We start from the raw sequence: 19,263 nt of genomic DNA on the forward strand, positions 1-19,263 counted from the left end.
ATAAAGAAAAACAGAAAGCGCGTGTTAAAATGAATATGGAGAAGTTGATTTAGTGTCCAGGTCTTTGCAGAATCTTAAAATATTAATAACAGACCTGCCAAATGCCAGGCACCTCGCATTAGAATAATGCATTTTCAGTCATTTTCTCGCATTACCCCAGTGCATGAAATTGTCACACAAAAGAACCATGTCCTTGTGTGGTAAAACCCTTTAGTTCCTGTTTCTCACTTTCCTAGCTAAACTCCGAGTACTGTTTATTAAAGGCCCCAAGGTGACGCTGTTGTACAACGGGACAGATAGGATTCTTCCTCCAACAGGAGTCTGTACCGCCATCTCTATGGAAACGGCGCAGGGAAACGTCATCGACCCAGCGACTGGCGCAGGGGCGCTTCCTGACGTATTCGCCAGGGGGTGTCGTTTATTTCGATGGCAAGAGAGAAGTCTGAATGAAGAGAACGGTGAGTGATTGGGAAGAGGAACAGTTTATGAAGCGGGGTAACTGGATTAATTCGAAAGGGAGTTGAGGAAATGGCGTAGATCGGTAAAGATCGGGCTGCAAGATAGGCTGTTGGTCTGTGAGGTGCATGCAGGATATCGGCGGATAGACAGCCAGAAGGGATGAAAACTTTAGTTTGTCGTTTTGATGGCCAAACACGCTTTGTTAATTTTTCTTATTTCACATTTTCAGATTATGGCTTTAGTCTAAATGTGTCACTTGAAGTAACCTAAGAATGCAAGTCCCAGAATGTACTGTGTTGTACATGAATCATTGATACTAAAGAAGGCAGCCTAGTGATTGAATTGAATTTTGGGGGCTGTCTAATTAGGTAAAAGGATTGATAATGGCAGCCGAAAGGGGAGACTAAGTACTTGGGATTTGGTGAAAACGAGTTAGTAGTGAAAGAGGCACTATAAGGTCGCCGCTTGTGTATTACAGGAGATGGGCTATAGGGGAATAGACAATCAAATAGGTTCAGGCCGTCTGCATGAGCGTTAACTTGACCTGGCAGAATTCTCTTAGCGACCCCCGGTTGTCTGCTTTTTGTACCAACACCAAGAAAGAAGGGCAGTCTAAGACATGTGTTTTCTTTCAGATCACCTTAATCCTTAAAACGCGGCACACGGAGCGATGAGCACTCAGGTAAGGCCAGTGCAGTTGCATGCGTGTCTCTGTCCACTTTCCTAGACTGTCTGACGTCATTCCATCTTCTTTTCTCTTTCTGCAGTATAGTATACTCTTCAAGCAAGAGCAAGGTAAGCTGCTGTTTCACGCACACTAATATTGGGGCACAAGGTATGCAACATACCCTGTTATCCACCACATTGCTAAAAAACAATTTACCTTTGTGTTACTCAACTCTTACAAGCTCAAGGGCTATAGAGCAGAGATAACCTTAAGGTTATTCATTACGTTACCAGGTGGCTCCTTAACTCTCAGTATGCAATGTATCACTTCTGAGCTTTTCTTTTGCAAATCCTATTTCAAGTTGACAGGATCCTCAAATTAGAACACTGGTAGTGCACCTCAGCCAACAATATTTGAATTTCCAGTTCTTTAGTGTAGTGTTATTCAAATCTTCCCTTTATTCTTTTTTTCTTTTTAGAAGCGCACATATTCATAGCAGCAACAGCCAATGCGTTTCGTCCTTGACAAAGGACTTCTTCAGGACAAATCTTTCAACTTCATTTCGATTCACCATATAGTTTCCCATATAGTATTAGATGCATCCAAATAGATACCTTCTCGCATTCCATGAAAAGGGGGTGTAACGGTCCTTCGATATTAGTACGCGGAACATATAATACTAATATCCAGTGAGTCTCATGTCAATACTGTTTCAGTGTACATTATGTGTGTGTTGTAATTGTCACATCCAAGACGTGGTCATTGGGGGATACTGTTGTGTTCCGTAAACTTATCTGATGTTTGCCAAAATTTCTGTGAGATCTTGGGATTACCTGGTAGCGACTCCTGAGAGCTGTGTGCTTTTCTTAGGTATATGATTCATGCCCAACAAGTGTGATATGATATGGCTTTGCTTGATTTCAGTTGTTTAGTCCATTTCACCTTTATTGATGTTGGTGACATTGGGGTGGGGCTGGTTAGCACTTAGTATATTTTTGATGCCATATGTCCAGCTGAGTACCATGCTGCCAATCATGATGTAGTGTGAGAGTGGTCGAACAGGCCTGATTTAGATAGTTTAGCTTTATGTTTCAGAAAAGCATAAAAGTCAGTGTCGGTGAAGTGAAATAAATATTGGAGTTACGCAAAAGAGCAGGGAGTGGCAGTGTCATTATACAGGTCCTTGATTAACCTTAGGCCTTTGCTAGCCCATGAAGAACCCAGGTTAGTGATCGCTTTAGCTTTGATTTTAGGATTGTGCGTAAGGAAGCTAAGGTTGACTTGGAAATGGAGTTTGGCAAATGTTTATCCACTAGTTTCAGTGCTTTAATAGTATCTGTAAGTATCTGTTGTGAATGTATTATCAAATGTTTTAACATGGTGAAGGGCAAAGCGATATGGTAAGGGTTGCATAGTGTGTGTTGCCAGCAAGGGTGATTAATTGTGTTAGGTATCAGCCAGTGGGCACCATCTGCTTCTAAAAAGGCCGATTGCTAGTGGTTCCAGTTCATTAGTTTGCAGTCTCCTTGTTTAAAATGTAATCTAAGGGCTTTATAAGCAATTCTGGCATTTTTTGCCATTCCACAGGAATGTCAAAGTTAATTCGTCGATTTTGTTAAAGAAAGATGAGGATAGTCTTAGGGAAAGCATGGCTGTGACAAAGTTGATCATCAAGGTAATCATTTTGAGGGTTTCAGGTCTACCCCACCATTGTTTAGTGGCCCAGTTGGAGAGGAGGTCTTTGACTTTGCACATTGTTTGGCATTCATTATATTGTAGATATTCTGTTAAATCGCTGAGAAACCAGATACCCAGATATTTGATGAATTTGGGTTGCCATTTAAATCTGGAGTCCCTAAAGTGGGTGTGTAAGCAGGTGGGTTAAGAGGAAGAACCTCAGTTTTTTTGTCCTTGTTTAAGGTTGTACCCAGAGACCAACGCAAATCTATGGATTATATTAGTAATTGCTGGTATGGCTTCCACTATTTCATTGGAAAAAAATAAGGATATTGTCTGCATACACCACAGTTTTTATGGTGTTGTTGCAAAATGAAACCCTTTAATGTCTGGAGAGTTATTTAGCATTTGTAATAGAGGGTCAGTCGATAATAGGAAGAGTAGTAGTGACAAGGTGCAACCCTGCTGTGTACCTTGATAAAGGCCTAAGGGAGCAGAGAGTGTGCCATTAATTAAAATTATTGCCTTAGGATTGGCATAAAGCGCCATGGTCATTCTTATAAAGGGTCTCCTAGATTATGTGTATCCAGACTGATTCTAGGAATGGCCATGAGACCTTATCAAAAGACTTTTCGGTGTCGAGGGCAGTCACAGCTGCTGGATGTGAGGAAATTTGGACTTTTTCTACAACGTGAAAGAAAATACCCAAGCTCATATACCATTCCTAAACAGGGTTCGTTAAAGGGAGATTAGCCAGAGACACACATGCATAACTGGATTTCTTAAAACAGAAAATTACGAAGCAGTTTGAATCTTGATACCTCTTATGATGTGTAAATAGTGGTAGCAGATAGTGATGTTTCGCTGAAGCATAGAAATGGCCAGAGGTACCTTCATCCGTTCCCACAACTCCTTATTTCCCCAAATTACAAATAACTACCCCTGCCCTCAATTCACCTCCCGCCCTGCACTCCCATGACTCACTCCTTCATTGCCACTCCTACCCCAATGTCTTTAGTATCCACCACAACTCTTTTCTCTTTACCACCACAGATTTCACTCACTCTGTAATGCCCAGCCACCTAATGTCATCACCATCTCCATGCACGCTTAATCTCTGGTATTCCAAAACCTCATCTGAAGTAACCAAGTACTAGATAGTCCAACACTACAGAGCCACCGTCCCTCCTACAACACCTTCCATATTTTAAGTCCTTATCTACCCTTCTTGCCCCACCACGTTACCTCATTATCATTGCCTAACATATCCCTACACTCTGTCCCATCCCGCTTCCTACACAGCCTCCATGCTTTTCATCTCCTTGCATGCACCCACACTCATTTTTCTACAGTGACTCTTTTCCTCTTCTCGCTTTTACCTGTCACCCCACGGCTCATTACGTTTCACACTTCACTGCCCTCCCTACCCAATCACTATCCTTACACCCCAAAATGTATTCAACACATTTCTTCTTCTACCCATCGTACTAGCACTCACTTTCCAACACCCTTTTGACACCTGGCATCTATAATATACTTGCACACTATTTATCCCACTGAGAATGCAGACGCATGCATGAGAAGATGGGATAACTGATTAAAAAGTGAGCACTTCACCGCACACATTACATATCCCCTTTTCCTTCTATGCCGTTACTCACTGTTCATCACATGGCTGCCACATACATTTCACATTGTTCACTGGACAATGACTAGAAGGTTCATTGACCACTCATGATACCAGAGTTACAAATAAAACACTCTCCAAACACCACAAAATACAACATGTACAGCTCTTTCCAAGACTTAACAAGACACCTACTATATTCCTAGCATCTCTCATAAAACAAGCACTGCCCCCACATTGAATTAGTTCACCACTCTAATGAAGCTAACAAATACTCAGCGCTCTTCAATCCACATCCATCAGCCAGAGAATCTCAAAACACATCTCATTAAGCATACAATTTCGTTCTAAACACCTCAAACCTATACTCACCACTATACCTCCCTTAGATACTCCATTCATACCATACACTACACCGTACCAATAACAAGCATTTGCAATGCAGCAGCTCTTGCATTTGCGAGAGTTAGAGCTATTGGTGTTGTAAATGCATAATTAGACTTTTTTGCCACATACATTGATCAATCCTACCTCATAATTTGGTCCTTTGCTGCTACCTAATTCCACTGAGCAAGCAGCTCTGCAAGACCATGCGTGACAAAAGGGAGCTTTTAATGAGAAACAGTGAAACAAGAATTGTCAAGGAAAGGGTATCACAGCACTATACAATGATGAAAAATTAAAGTGCTTAACTATAATTAAACAGGTTTTGTGCTGCCATTTTGTAAGCTGTACACGAAGGGGATGCACTGTCCTCTCTGTAACTGTGACATGAGGTAACTAAGAAATAATGTGACATAACTGGTAGTCATGTAAAGCACTCCAATACTGCCCATTGCGCTGTGTAAAACTTGGAAGCGCCATAGCTGCCATGGATACCGAAGGAAAAACAAAACCAAAAATGTAAAGTAACTGGTAGTCATGCAAAGCGCTCCAATACTGCCCATTGCGCTGTGTAAAACTTGAAAGCGCCTTGGCCTCCATGAGCGCAGAGGAAAAACAAAAGAAACAATGTGAAGTAAGTGGTAGTCATGTAAAGCGCTCTAATACTGCCCTTTGCACTGTGTAAAACTTGAACACGCCATGACCGCGAAGGAAAAACAAAACAAACAATGAGAAGTAACTGGTAGTCATGCTAAGCACTCCAATACTGCAGATTGAGTTCGCGCTGTGTAAGACTTGAAAGCAGCATTGAGTATGAAAGACTAACAACATGAGGTAACTGGTAGTCATGCAAAGCGCTCCAATACTGCTGATTGAGTTCGCGCTGTGTAAAACTTGAAAGCGGCATTGAGTGCGAAGGATAAACAACGTGAGGTAACTGGTAGTCATGCAAAGCGCTCCAATACTGCTGATTGAGTTCGCGCTGTGCAAAATTTGAAAGCGCCATGAAGCACGAAAGGGAGGGACAAAAAATAAGTAGTTTACTCACAGTGTAAAGCAAATCAGCGATCGTGCAATTATCCCTGTAACTGTGTCAGTGTCCAAGGTGGTAACAAAGCTGCCTTAGGGCGAGAGAAACGTAAGGCATGTAGCAGTGACATCAAGGGATTTTTGACAGGCAAGCCCAGGAACAAATGAAAGTGATGGGCGTGGCTATAGCCTACAGAATAAAAGGCAACAGGTCGTAAGCGCTTGCGCACTCGATCCAAAAAAAACAACCCTTAACACAGTTCACTAAAATGGGTCCAGTCTATTTTCATCTACATCATTTTGAAAAGCTGTTATTACAGGGCTCGAAAGAAAAATCTACTCGACCACTCGCTATGGCGTGTCACTTTTTTATCAGTTCGCACTATTTTTAGGAATTACTTATCTCTTTTGGCAAGTTGACAAAGGATAGGTGTTCTGTTCAGTCAGAGACTAGAGGAGCAGTAAAAAACTCCTTTAAATCTTGTTCTTGTATGTCACATTTGCTCTGTGTTCGCAGACGGGGGTCAAAAGTCAGTTTGTCTTACAAATAATTTTCCTTCTGACTGCAGAGTTCCTGGATTGTGTGAGGTGAACTGTTTGACCTGCTGTTTAGAGTGTGAAATAAAAGGCTATAGGGTGTTAGGTTTTTCCTAACATACAACATTTAAATGACTAATTCAACTGTACAAACATTTCAAAATGTATTTCAGTAGTTTTGAAAGTCCATTTTTTTGTACTTGAATGATGAAAAAAAAAAAAAAATAAGATAAAAACAAATCAGAATAATTTACATGTTGATGTGCAAAGGATATGTTTTCTGAAACCCAATGTTTACAGATTGTTAATACACTATATAGTTTTATCAGTAAAGCTGCAAGTTAGTGGAAAGGTTTTTGTACGTTTCTTGGAAATTTACTGTCTAGATTACAGTTTGCTACCGCATCATGGTTTGGTGGTATATTTATTAAAAGTGAGTGTTTAAACAAACTGAGAAACACTTGTGCCCTGATGGCAATGCTATTAGTAAACTAAAAGCAAGTGATGGGTCATGTGTCCCCTATATGCGGCCTAGTTTTTGTGATACATGGAGCAAACTTTAGTCTACTTAATCAAACAAGTTTTTTTGTACTGCAGAAATGGTGAGCTCATATGTGAAGGTGCAATCGTATGTGAGAATGGAAAAAAAAGGCGACTCTGTAAACTATTTGCCTAGGATCACACAATTTGAGACCCATTTACAGGTCAAGTACATTAGTTAGGTCGAGTAGCTTATTCAAGTTATTTGACCTGCAGGTCTAGTGTAGTAACATTTTTATGATTTTTGAATCCTGTATTAGCCCAGACTACCAAAACCTTGATAGAATACAAGACAAATACCTGTGACCACTTTCATCATCCATAAGTCAACCCACTTACTGTCCTCCGTTCATCACTCCAGCCCCACCCAGTATGTGGGTAGTAGCACAGTCTACCATTTATCATGGCTCTGCCACTTGATACTCATCAGACTATCCCATTCACCTACTTTCAAACATGTATTACACTGCATGCTCTTTCATCTCGGAACACTCCAAAAGTTGTCACATCCCAAGATTAACAGGGTCAACGACCATAAGGTAAGCAAGCTAACATCTGGTCCAGACTGATTAACTTACAATCTGAACACTCAAAGAAGATTAGTAAGTGATAAAGAAATACCACATATTTGGGAACAGGGCTCAGGAGAGCAAAGGCTCAATAGGGGGAAAAGAACCAGGGAGACAGAGTGAGTTAAATTATTTACAGTGGCATCTCCAAAGAGTAACTCAACCAAGACAGACTGAGTCCATACACGTGTACCCAACAGGCAGCTGTCAGGGCACTCACGAAAATAGATTTCGAAGTTGATGTATCAGATCTTCAGTATGGAAAGGCAATCACGACAACAATGGTTCAGGATAAATTTATTTCTTGAAGCAAATAGTTCATTATAATAATTGAAAAATGTCCTTGAAATTCATATACAATTAGCCACCACAGCCCAACACGTGTTTCGTCCAATGAGAGATCACTCTCACGGACTTCATCAGGGCTTGAATCAGGTACGTCCTGTGTTAAATAGTAATCTTTTCACGGCTTAGACAATCTCGTTTGATGAACAGATTTGTTTCTCAGATTAAAGCTAATAGTGCAGGATTCTTTATACGTAGTCTTTATTCAAAAGTGCCAGTATCGTATACGGGAATAAAGAAACCGTGGTCAAATCATCTCACGGCGTTCCCAGTAACCGAGAACTGTTTTCGTAGTTTTTGTACCCAATCTTTAGGATGTAGTCCTACTGACGGACTAGCTGAAACATATCCACCAAGATAACCAGCCACCACAGATGCTTCACGTAGGCACCCAACAAAAACGTGGGGAAGTGTGCAATAGTACCCTATAAAGTATGTGATTTAATGAGAGGTGGTGTAAGACCTGCATCTCATTGTGGTGCACCCACAGAGTCAAGCACAGGACTCTATACTGTCACATAAGTTTAGATGACAGTTTACATGACCAGCCACGTCTCAGAAAACACACAAAGGGATAACCCAACATATGACACACCCTGCACCCCTTGGAGGATCGTCCAAAGACAAGCTCCAACTGCACTTACAGCAGCATGCCAAAGTGCTAAGCCGTCAAGTAAATGGGGGATCTGAGCTGTGTAAAACTATGTACTATAATTTAACTTGTTACCCATTACAGTGGTACGACTCGCACCCACTGAACCAACCAAAGGAGTCAGTTCGGGAAATACGCCCGGCGGGTAGGTTCCCCGTTGAGGACTATCATCCCTAATTATGCGATTTTAGTCTTGAGTTGGCATTATACTATGGAGCACCGTCTCACATAGAGGATGGCATGCGTCTTAGGTTGTTAGGTACGTAGCTTTTTGAGTAAATTTACAATTTTTTATACTTACATTACACATTTTTGTATTTAGTGTAGTGTAGGAGTCATATGTATGATTTTGGTGCTGGTGAAACGCCACTTGATCTGTGGGGATTTCTGAGGCGTGAAACATGTTAACTTTCTTCAGTCACTAGTAAAGGTCTTCTCTTTCACCCCTATATTTCTTGGTTGAGGGGTGGAACATTATTTCCATCCCACTCCCTAGTAGTTTTTAACCTTGACCAAGACCCTCAACAGTCAATAAAATTTGGGTTTGTGAGGTTCTTGAGCAAATTTTAAACCTTTTTTCTCTCTGACTGTAGGTCTGATTTTGTTCCCACATCTTTCTGATCGCGGCACGCACAATCAGTTAAGATCTCCGGCAAAGAACCCCCTTGAGGGGCCCATCAGACATTGCAGCGTCAGTTTGACGAGGAGCATGCCCTATGATGAAGCATGACATCCAATGGATGTTTGAGGGCTTTTGCTGCTGTTTTGCGAAGTGCCTAGTGGATTTCTGGTTTTTTTCCTGTGGCACAGTGTACCTTTTTGATTTGTATAGTTTACATGACCAGCCACGTCTCAGAAAACATACAAAGGGATAACCCAACATATGACACGCCCTGCACCCCTTGGAGGATCGTCAAAAGACAAATTCCAACTGCACTTACAGCAGCATCCCAAAGTGCTAAGCCTCCAAGTAAATGGGGGATGTGAGCTGTGTAAAGCTATGCACTACAATTTAACTTGTTACCCATTACAGTGGTATGACTCACACCCACTGAACCAACCAAAGGAGTCATCTTCTGGAAAGATGCGTTAGAAGGGAAACTAGGAGAAGACAGAGTTGTCCATTGAGGGTGAATGCGTTCAAAATTGGGAACGGAGGGCACAGAAAAGGTGCTCTAACTAGAGATGGTGGGATGAGAAGTCCAAGTTTTTTTTGGGAGGAGGAAGTGCAAAGGTGATGGTTATAGTTATGCACTAAACAAAATTGATCTTTGTAGAGTGCAAAAATCATTTTAAAGTATTTTCTTAAAAAGAAGACAATTAATTTTACTCTGTTCCTAATACTACATTTCTGAACTAAACTTGTTCAGAAAGGTTATCATTTTGGTACAGCATAATGTACAGGCATTATGCTGCTGTTATACTTGGAGACAGAACCAAATGTAACAGAGGAGCAAGGTTGTTAAAAGCTCTCCATGCCTGCCCTTTGAATCTCTGCCGCGTGTCCCCCTCCGCCCTAATGAATGGTCTTAATAAGAGGACAAAATCAGTTGCTTCTTTAAAGATCACTATACTTGTATCCCATGTGTTTGGAAATAATTCTGGTTGGCAGTTGAATTTGGTGCTTCACAGGGACCTGCGGCACGTGCGGATAAGAAAACATAGTATAGCGAGGCAGGGATGTGGATTTTGATAAACTATCTACTTGTTCATAAGACAGGTTGCTTCTTAAATTTACTTGTCCGGTAAAAAAATCTACTTGTCCCTTTGGTGCCATGTAGTGTGGCGACAAAGTATGGCAGCAATCTCATTATGTAAGAGCTATGATAGCCTCTCTGATTATGTCAGGTCTGCTACTACAGTAGGACGTGAATACTTGCAATTTCAATCCCTACTATAGCTATTTCCTTATTTTACCACCTTTCTGCAGATCTACACACTGGTGCTGGAGGAAGCAGTAAGCAGTAGTTCCAGGGCTGTAATGCATTTGAGTCTGCAAACCTACTAACTTGCATGTTTTTTAAGGCTTTTCACCAGCTGTTCTCTAGACTTTCCCCATAATTAGAAAGGTTGGAAATTTACTCCTGACAAGGGCAGAAGTAGAATTTCTTCTGGGGTTGGGAAAAAGTGAACTTGTAAACACCCAATACATTTTCACATGAGCAAATCTACACGTGTATTTGCTTGTGCTAAAATACAGCTCACAAATATTTTTTAGGAGTAAGATTTCCTGGTCTACTTTTGTAAGTTCTTGTGAACTGATTAAAGCCACTAATTCAGACATATACCATGGGTGCACTTTTGTGACTCTTTAAGAATTGGATCCATAATTAGGTCTGGCATTAACAAAGACATTTTGTTTTTATTAAACTTCTGTCTCTCTATCGACTGGCTTTACTGTGACTGATGGCATTCTGCTCTTTCAAAATAAGCATTTTGGCTCACAAAGTAGTTTTGTTCAGTGCCATGAACCACTGTGGCAATCAGTGGCGTAATGAAACTGGAGGGGGCTCCCCTGCAAAGAACATGGAGCCCCCCCTCTCCAGACTCACTCAGGGCAGGTGCTGTGCTGAGGGGCCCCTGGCAGGGGCTGCTGGGCCTTTGTTATGCCACTGGTGGCAATGTGCGCTTTTTGAGACCAAAAACATATTTATTTCTTTTTGCCAGTGTTTGTTACAACGGTGAGGGCCTGCCAGCTCTCACATCAATAAAGTGTTACAAAAGCTATGTCGAAACAAGACACACATTGAGAAAACCAAAGGACTTGCAGTTCGGTTGGCTTTGCCAGTGCTTGTTTATTTTCATGCTTCCCATAATCTTTTTTAGAATGGTTACACTGATCTTCCATTAGGAATATTTTTTTGAAATACTAGCGTGTATCAACACATTTTTATTAAATGACACTTCAAATAAATAGCACCTAACATTTCATAGTAGCAAAACTTTATTTTATCTACTTGCGTTTGTTTCTGAACATTTTGTTTTGAAAGTAAAGAATCGTTACTCTTACTTACAAGCTTCTGCAAACATTTGCATCGAATCAGAGAGCATTCTGGGAGCATTATACTGAGCCTCATATTGTTAAACTTTTCATATGTGTACTTTTTTTTTTTTTTTTTTAATGGAACCATTGTCAGTAGTGCAGTTTGACCTTTAAAACATGTATATTCATGGCTCACCCTAGTAATGAAGGCTTTTAATTAATGAACCATAAATACAAGTTCGAACAGCATTATCAAATGGACACACATTACCTACACTGCAGACAGTTCCCTTCTCTGTAAACTGGCAGCCGAAGAGTTTGTGCTGCAGGGGGTTGGGCCTACCTGTCCCAAGAACAAAATTAGCATGAAAACTTGTTGCCCTTGACCCAAAATAATATGCCCTGGGCGTCCTAAAATAGAAATTCCACATCCTTGAGCGAGGAGAAAAAAGGTAGGGACATGGAACTAGCAGAAAAGAGGGTGGGAAACAAAAGGTAGAAGGGAAGATGTGAACAAATCTGTAGAGAATGTAGTAGAGGGAGAAAAGTAACCAGCAAAAGACACACTACTGACACACTAGTTGAGGAAATAATTGAAGATGATTGACAATTAACAAATCAACAAGTGAAAGTAGAGAACTAAGATTAAAAAAAACCAATAAGAACAAAAGAATGGCAAGATGAAGGAAAAACCACAACTAAAAAGGACAAAAGAAACAGGTTAAGAACAAAATGGAAAAAGAATGATAAAACAGTGGAATAGTAAATAGGCAGGACCACTGAAATTACACAGCAGGGGAGGGCCAAATTATGCATAAGGGTTGAGTAAATTATGTGGCAAAAAAGCTAAGTTATACAGCGTGATGCAGCACATTTTGTGATAGTATTACATCATTATTTGGTCCATTTGTACACGTTAACACTGTCTGGCATTGGTGGTACCTCCTTAGTATCAGTTTAACACCCAAATATAGCAAAAAGCAATAGAAAGTTGCCCAGTCAACCTTTGCATAGGACCTTCCACTGCACAGCAATGCTCCTCTGCACATTTAGTAATTTTTGAACCGTTTGAGCTAGAAACAAATTTTGTTTAAAATCTGCAAATAATGCAGCAGCTGATGGGTTATGTAGCAGACACAGCAAATATATAATTATGCAAAAAGCATTGTGGCCGCACAGTCACATAATTCCAGTAGTCATGTAAATAGGCTCTTCATATCATGTTAAAACATGACCGGGATCTTATTGAGTTTAGGTACTTCGTGAATGTGTTTGATTAATCTGCCCGACATTGGTTTCTATCTTGTAGAGCTATGTAATACTTTGAGCACAGATTCCAGCCCTAGAGTGATGCCTCTGGCTTAACATACTTGTGATATTTGTATGTAACTACCATGTCGTTGTAGGTTAGAAAGTCAGCAGGTTAATGCAGCTACTGTAGCAATTGTGGGTGTAGGCTATAGGTGTCATGTTCTGTTCTAGAGAGAGAGCCTTTCTGGCAAGTCAGTGACAGTGTTAGTGTTTTAGTTCAAATAGCCCAGCAGTTAAAAAACATAAAATATCAAACTTATTGAAACGTTTTTCCCTAAAATGCACGAATGCAGCACCCAACAGCATCCCGTATTCCTTTTGCCCAATGTCCTTTCATCTCAACACATGCCCCTACTGCCCTCTTGCATCTGGGGCCTGTAGACTATTTGCCTTAAATTTGCTACTGAGCTCAGGCCCTAACCATTGTACCATTCAAGGTACAGTGCCTTTACAAGCTCAGGACTCAAAATATCAAAGCCAACTTTGTGATTGAGATTTCTCTCTGATTTATGTAAGCCACAAACTGAATTGCTTCAAGATCCTTGCATTTAAGTGTTAATGCTTTCTAATGCGGTACAGATTAATGTGGTAACCTCTGAAAGACGAAAGCCTTATTTGGCCTTGTAAGGATTTAAATCTGTAATTTTGTTGCCATACTTGTTGCCTAATTAAACAGAGATGTTAATTGCACAACCAAGACACAGAATCCACCAATGTTGCTAAAAATTGTAGAACATTTGGACTCATTTGCTGCAAGTATATCTGATTGATGCTTGTGAACATGAATATTCAGGTGCACACCGCCTCCAGTTTCCCTTAATCCAGTGGGTTAGCCACAAGTTGTGTTTTGTTGAGGCAGTGGTCGCAATGCAATGGGGGGTAATCTGCATGTAATAAAATAGAAATGATCACCAGTCCTTTCTGCCTTGTAGCCCATGATGATGCCATTTGGTCGGTGGCCTGGGGGAAAAGCTCCAAAGACCACACAGAAACAGTAATCACTGGTTCACTGGATGATCTGGTGAAAGTTTGGAGATGGTGAGTCTCTGCTAACAAATACCACCTTCTGATTTGCTTTACTTTAAGAGGTTACTTGTTTGTTCTGCATGAAACCTGTTATGTACAATAAACCAATCTACAGTGTGTGTGTGTGTGTGTGTGTGTATAGGATGCCTGTACTGCTGCTGCATCCAGCTTTTCTTGGTACTTGAAAGGTGTGTGCACTGCTACTGCTCTTTGCTTATCCAGTTTTATTTGTAAGGGTAGCTTTTTTTTAATTAACTTTTTTATTTTTTTACTTTCAGGGTGCGAATAGGGTTTAAGACTTTGCTGCTATCAATGTTGTGGCTATTGTGTGATGGCATCTTGCACTTCTGTGTGCATATTTTGCCCTTTGTATGTGATTTAAGTGTGCACTGGTGTTGTCTGTGGTCCATGAGTGGGTTTATGCTTTTGTGTGTGTACTCAAACGTATTCACTGTATACTTGCTCTCTTATCTGTGCTCAGTCACTGCCACCAATGCTGTACCTATTGTACAAGAGAGGGAACCTTGTACTTCTTCCCATGGGGCCAGGGGCTGTACATGAGTACATATAGGTTGGTGGCACTTGTTCTGTAAATAAATAGGTTCCACCCATCTTCAATGTGGGTGTTCCTGAAGGTAATTCACAAATTTGTATTCTTGTGTGTGTGTAGTAGTGGGGGGGCGGGGCTTGTATGTGCTCTGACATAGATGCGAGGTGGCTTATATCATTAGCACTGAGGGAAATATTAGGAGCTTGCATGGTGAAGTGATGCAGGGGGGTTTGATTTCTACCGACTGTACCCCGACGTTACTTCTCAACCAGCACATCTTCTGTTTTTTGGCAGGGCTGATGAGCGCCTAGATCTGCAGTGGAGCTTGGAAGGTCATCAGCTGGGCGTAGTGTCAGTGGGCATAAATCACACAGGGAGCCTAGCGTGTTCCAGCTCTCTGGATGCCCACATCCGTCTCTGGGACCTGGAAAATGGCAAGCAAATCCGTTCTATTGATGCTGGGCCTGGTAAGAGCTTCTTCTCATCTTGCTTATGTTGGGGGAAATTCTGGCTTCGCTGGGAAATTCAAGTCAATACTTGGTTGTACTTTTAACGTCTTGAGACTTCCTGGTTGTTTGGTGACAGAATCGTAAATACAAACGACTTATGCTGTACCACTCCTCCTCTCTCCATAGTTGATGCCTGGTCGCTGGCTTTCTCACCGGATTCTCAGTTTGTAGCAACAGGAAGCCACGTGGGTAAGGTCAACATTTTTGGTGTGGAAACAGGAAAAAAAGAGTATTCTTTGGACACCCGAGGAAAGTTCATCTTGAGCATCGCATATGTAAGAGACCCTTCTGCTCTTTAAGACTGTTCTGCTGTTCTTTGCATCTGGCAAAGCTAGTAAAGAGCCTGATGTTCAACCACACACGTGCATAATGATCTCCATAAAGCTGCTGTGGGTCAAACCTACAACATCTTACTTTTGGACTGTTGTTGTCTCAGCTGGTTTTACAGTTTAAGTAGGTGTTAAACTGTAATTTAAAGCACAGACAGCACTTTAGTTTGTTCGGAGTAGGTTGAAGACTAAGGCACTTGTGAACTGGGAGTCCTTTCTAAAACCGCAATGTTATCACAGAATTCAGTCTCGGTGTACAGCGTAAAAATCGGTTTTGTACATTAAATGTTAGCATTTTTGTAATTTAGTAAATTTCTGCATGTTTTAAATGTGTTTGCCATTTACTGGATTATATAAAAAATCCTGTTATTTCTCCATGATCTGTAGAGTCCTGATGGAAAGTACTTAGCCAGTGGAGCCATTGATGGCATCATCAATATTTTCGACATAGCGACTGGAAAACTCCTCCACACGCTGGAAGGTGAGCTCTTACTTCAGGTCTCTGCTAGCGATTAGATTTTCTGTCTGGGTGCAGGTACATGTCACTGTGCTGTTTCCTCCTGACATGGGGACCCATGGCCACAGAAGTTCAGTGAGCTGTGCATCGCCCTGTACTCCCAGGTGGAGGGTGTGAGTCGAGGTAGTCGCAATTTTTTTATTTTTTTTTATCTAAGTTGGTCTGAGCAGAGTTGTTTGTAGCAGAAAATAGTCTTACTTTGATCATTCTAAAATGGAGTGTTTTTGCAGCCGAGGCTCAGGTCTATGTGGTTCCTGTGAGGGGGTGTGTTTTACCCCTAGATAAATGTGGGGGTATATGTGCTTGTGTCTTCTCTTGTGTGTCTTCTCTTCTTATATGGTGGTGTAACTCATTTGTTCTTTTGTCCGAAATAAGACACCTTATTTGTGTGTTTGTGTACCTGTGTCACCATTCTGAAATGGCATCTCTCCTGATTTGAAACTCGTGTTTGGCCAAATTTGAGTGGGGTTGTCTCTTGATGTGGGTGTAAAGTTTGTGGTTCATTTACCTTTGAATTGCAGTCTTAATGAGATGACTCCTCCTTCTCTTCTACAGGACACGCTATGCCCATTCGATCGCTGACATTTTCTCCAGACTCTCAGTTGCTGGTCACGGCTTCGGATGATGGATATATCAAGATTTACGATGTGTAGGTTTTGAGTGAGCTAGGTTTGTAGGTTGTGCACTTGGGATGTGTGCAGAGTGACTCAATTGCCAAATGGTCCATGTGGGCCCCCCCCCCCAAAAAAAAAAACTCTCTTCTCTGATTGTTGTCCATTGATTCAGCTTAGTGCTGATCACATTGACCAATGGTAAAGATGTGCAAAGCTGGATCACACCACATTGGTGGTTTTGATACTTGTAAGGAGAGTTACCTAGGTCCATGTCACTGTAACACCAGTGTTTTTGTTTACAAATCATTGTAAGTGTGTCTGTGGCCCCTGCCCTCAAGTCAGTAGTTACAAGCAAAATCACTAGAGGCCTGGCATATGTTTTGAAATTAAATGAACATGGGTCCCTATTCAAACAGTATAAGCAAGCTACTATTAAAGCCAATGGCAATTTTAATATCAAAAAAATAAATACAGTAAGAAATGAACAGCGGAGCGGGTACAAGTGAAAACATGTTTGGTGCTCTCTTCAGTGTGATACACGTGTGATGAAGGTGATCAATGTGTGAATCAAGTAACAAAAAACAGCACAGCCAGTTAAATTCAGTATATAATCAGATTACTTTTCAATCCTTTAGAAAATATAGGATCATCATCAGGGCTTGATCATTTATGGAGCCCAAAAGAGAGTTCCTTAAGTATCAAAAAACAAAAACACAGGGTGGAAATTGCACAAACACCAATGGAATGTGAACTGAAGTGGTGTGGCGTGTGTCACAAGTAAGGAACAGGTACAAAAGTGAATGACGGTCTTTTGTAGTTTTTGATACTGCTCTGACCCAAACTCCATAAATTATCAAATCCTGAGGATGATTCTGTATTTCCTACAGGATGGAAATGTTGTCAACTTACACCCAAACCCATAAAATTGTATTTTAAGCTGAATAAGCCATGCTGTTTTTTTTGTTACTTAATATGCACATTGATGACCTTTATCCCACTTGCCTGGGGGCACCGGCCATGTCTGTCACTAGCACTGATGTTGTCGTTCATTTCTTATTGTATTCATTTTGTGTATTAAGTTTCCATTTGGCTTAAATAACAGATTGGTTGGATAATTTAATTAGGCACCACCGTTTACTTTATGCCGTCAAGGAGGGCAACAAAATTAGCACATACTTGTGTTAATTTTGCTCCACCTGATTATTAATGGTTAGGTTTTTTTCACACCCAGATTTACCGGATGTGGAAGAACCTGAATAAAAATAAATACATATATTCTCCCTGGCATGAATACAAAGCGACACAAAAGGTGAAAATTAGTGATTTTATCAAAAGTCTCCCCCGCGGTACCTACAGATTGGGTTTTTATGTTTGTGTTTTTTTTTTTTTTTTATAATCTGCAGATTTTTTTTTTTTTTTATTGTATACATTTACGGGCTATCTGGGACCAAGGGAGGACCCTCAAAGCCTCCCCCGCGGTCCCATTGCTCCAGCAACCAGGGAACTGCTTTAAGTAGCAGCTCGCTGGTCGCTGAAGCAAAGCTTTTATCTCTGTTCCCTGCATGCTTATCTGTGTGCAGGGAACAGAGATGAAAACTCTGCTGTTTGACTGGTCCTGCTGTCAGAAAGGTGAGAGTTTGCTGTGACTTGGCTGCAGCTGTGTCCCAGCCCTTGGGGGGTGGCGGTCCCCAGGACCATCAATGGCTCCATGAGGGGGACCACACAGCCCCCCTCCAACAAGTATGACCCCGGGGAGGTGTTGGTCGCTCCCCTATTAACTCCCCCCCCCCCCCCCCCCCCAATTCACTTTTTTTTTTTTTTTTTTTTAAATCTTTCCCCTGGTGATATTGGTAGTGGTCCCAGGGAAGCAGCAGGGGGTGTGGTGGGAAGGGAGTATTTCCCAGTTCCATGGAGTCTTACTGTAATTGCAAGTTACGGAGGGGATTTGTTCACACAGGCAATGATTTTACCTCACAGTAATATCACCCCAGTACGTTGCAAATCTTAATAATTAGGGCTTGGTCATCAAATGAATGCCCAGAACTAGAATCATGTTGTCCTGATGACATGGAGTTAGGCGTAGCATTTGTTTTTAAAGGCTTAACTGCACAAAGGAATGTACTGGATTTCCAGGGGCTCCTGAACAACAATAGAATTTTGCGAAAGATTTGGGTCCAGTGTTTGGAACCAGGAGTTTGTAGCTGGAGTGCTGACTCCAATGAGGCTGTGTTTAATAGTGGACCGACTCACATCTCCTTGTGATTACATGGTTTCAAAATACTTTAACTGCTGATCTAAAGTGGAGTACGTGTGGTTTTACACAGGGTCCTCCACTTGACAAAAAGGTGTGTAGTTATCGAAATGGGCCTAGGAATCTTTAGGATGTCTATCTAGAGTGTGGTTAAACCTGCCACAAATTTTGAGGGACGCTAGCAGCAATATTACAGTTTAAGCTGCACTGTAACTCACTACATGGAGACTGACCCGGAAACCTACAATGTGGGTTAAAAAAAAATCAACAGTATAATTTTCTTCAAACCATCCATTGGAGCAATTCTAAGTATTTTGCAAGGCATGTCGACGTGGTAAGTGCTGTACTTATATTAAAAGAGGGGCTGAGTCTCAGAGTAACAGCGGTGGTTATCCAGTTGCTCCTTTGTTTGGTCGAAATTGGGTACTTCATAGCACTACGTAATCTTACTCGTAGCCAAATTCGCTAACTAGTTGTAAATGTTAATCGCTTACATTGGTTTTATGTTCTCTGTGTGTTTTGTATATTTTTTTTAATGTTGTTTTGCAATGAACTGAAAACAGCTGGAGGAGGGCTGGTGGTGAATAAAGCACATATTTGTGGTACCTGTTAAGTCACTCAGTATGCCCTTTCCTTGCTGGTCTGTCATGAAGTCCTCTATTTTCCCACTAGGCCTTTCATGTTTAA

General features: G+C 41.2%; 1 protein-coding gene across 2 annotated transcripts in view; it reads left to right on the forward strand.

Annotated features, from left to right (window-relative positions):
- Positions 1 to 352: 352 nt before the first annotated feature.
- Positions 353 to 19,263, forward strand: part of SKIC8 (SKI8 subunit of superkiller complex) — a 40,165-nt gene continuing 21,254 nt past the window's right edge. Inside the window, exons 1-8 of one of the 2 annotated variants that reach the window (XM_069230548.1) lie at positions 353 to 458; positions 1,095 to 1,141; positions 1,227 to 1,254; positions 13,713 to 13,818; positions 14,651 to 14,823; positions 14,992 to 15,140; positions 15,582 to 15,675; positions 16,267 to 16,360. In XM_069230548.1, the coding sequence (XP_069086649.1) occupies positions 1,130 to 1,141; positions 1,227 to 1,254; positions 13,713 to 13,818; positions 14,651 to 14,823; positions 14,992 to 15,140; positions 15,582 to 15,675; positions 16,267 to 16,360 (656 nt within the window). In that variant the 5' untranslated portion in view covers positions 353 to 458; positions 1,095 to 1,129. Of the gene's footprint in view, positions 459 to 481; positions 542 to 1,094; positions 1,142 to 1,226; positions 1,255 to 13,712; positions 13,819 to 14,650; positions 14,824 to 14,991; positions 15,141 to 15,581; positions 15,676 to 16,266; positions 16,361 to 19,263 lie in introns of those variants that run through there. The other variant, XM_069230549.1, reaches the window with a different exon arrangement.

Source organism: Pleurodeles waltl, chromosome 4_2, assembly GCF_031143425.1.
Source record: "Pleurodeles waltl isolate 20211129_DDA chromosome 4_2, aPleWal1.hap1.20221129, whole genome shotgun sequence".
Classification (NCBI taxonomy): Eukaryota; Metazoa; Chordata; class Amphibia; order Caudata; family Salamandridae; genus Pleurodeles; species Pleurodeles waltl.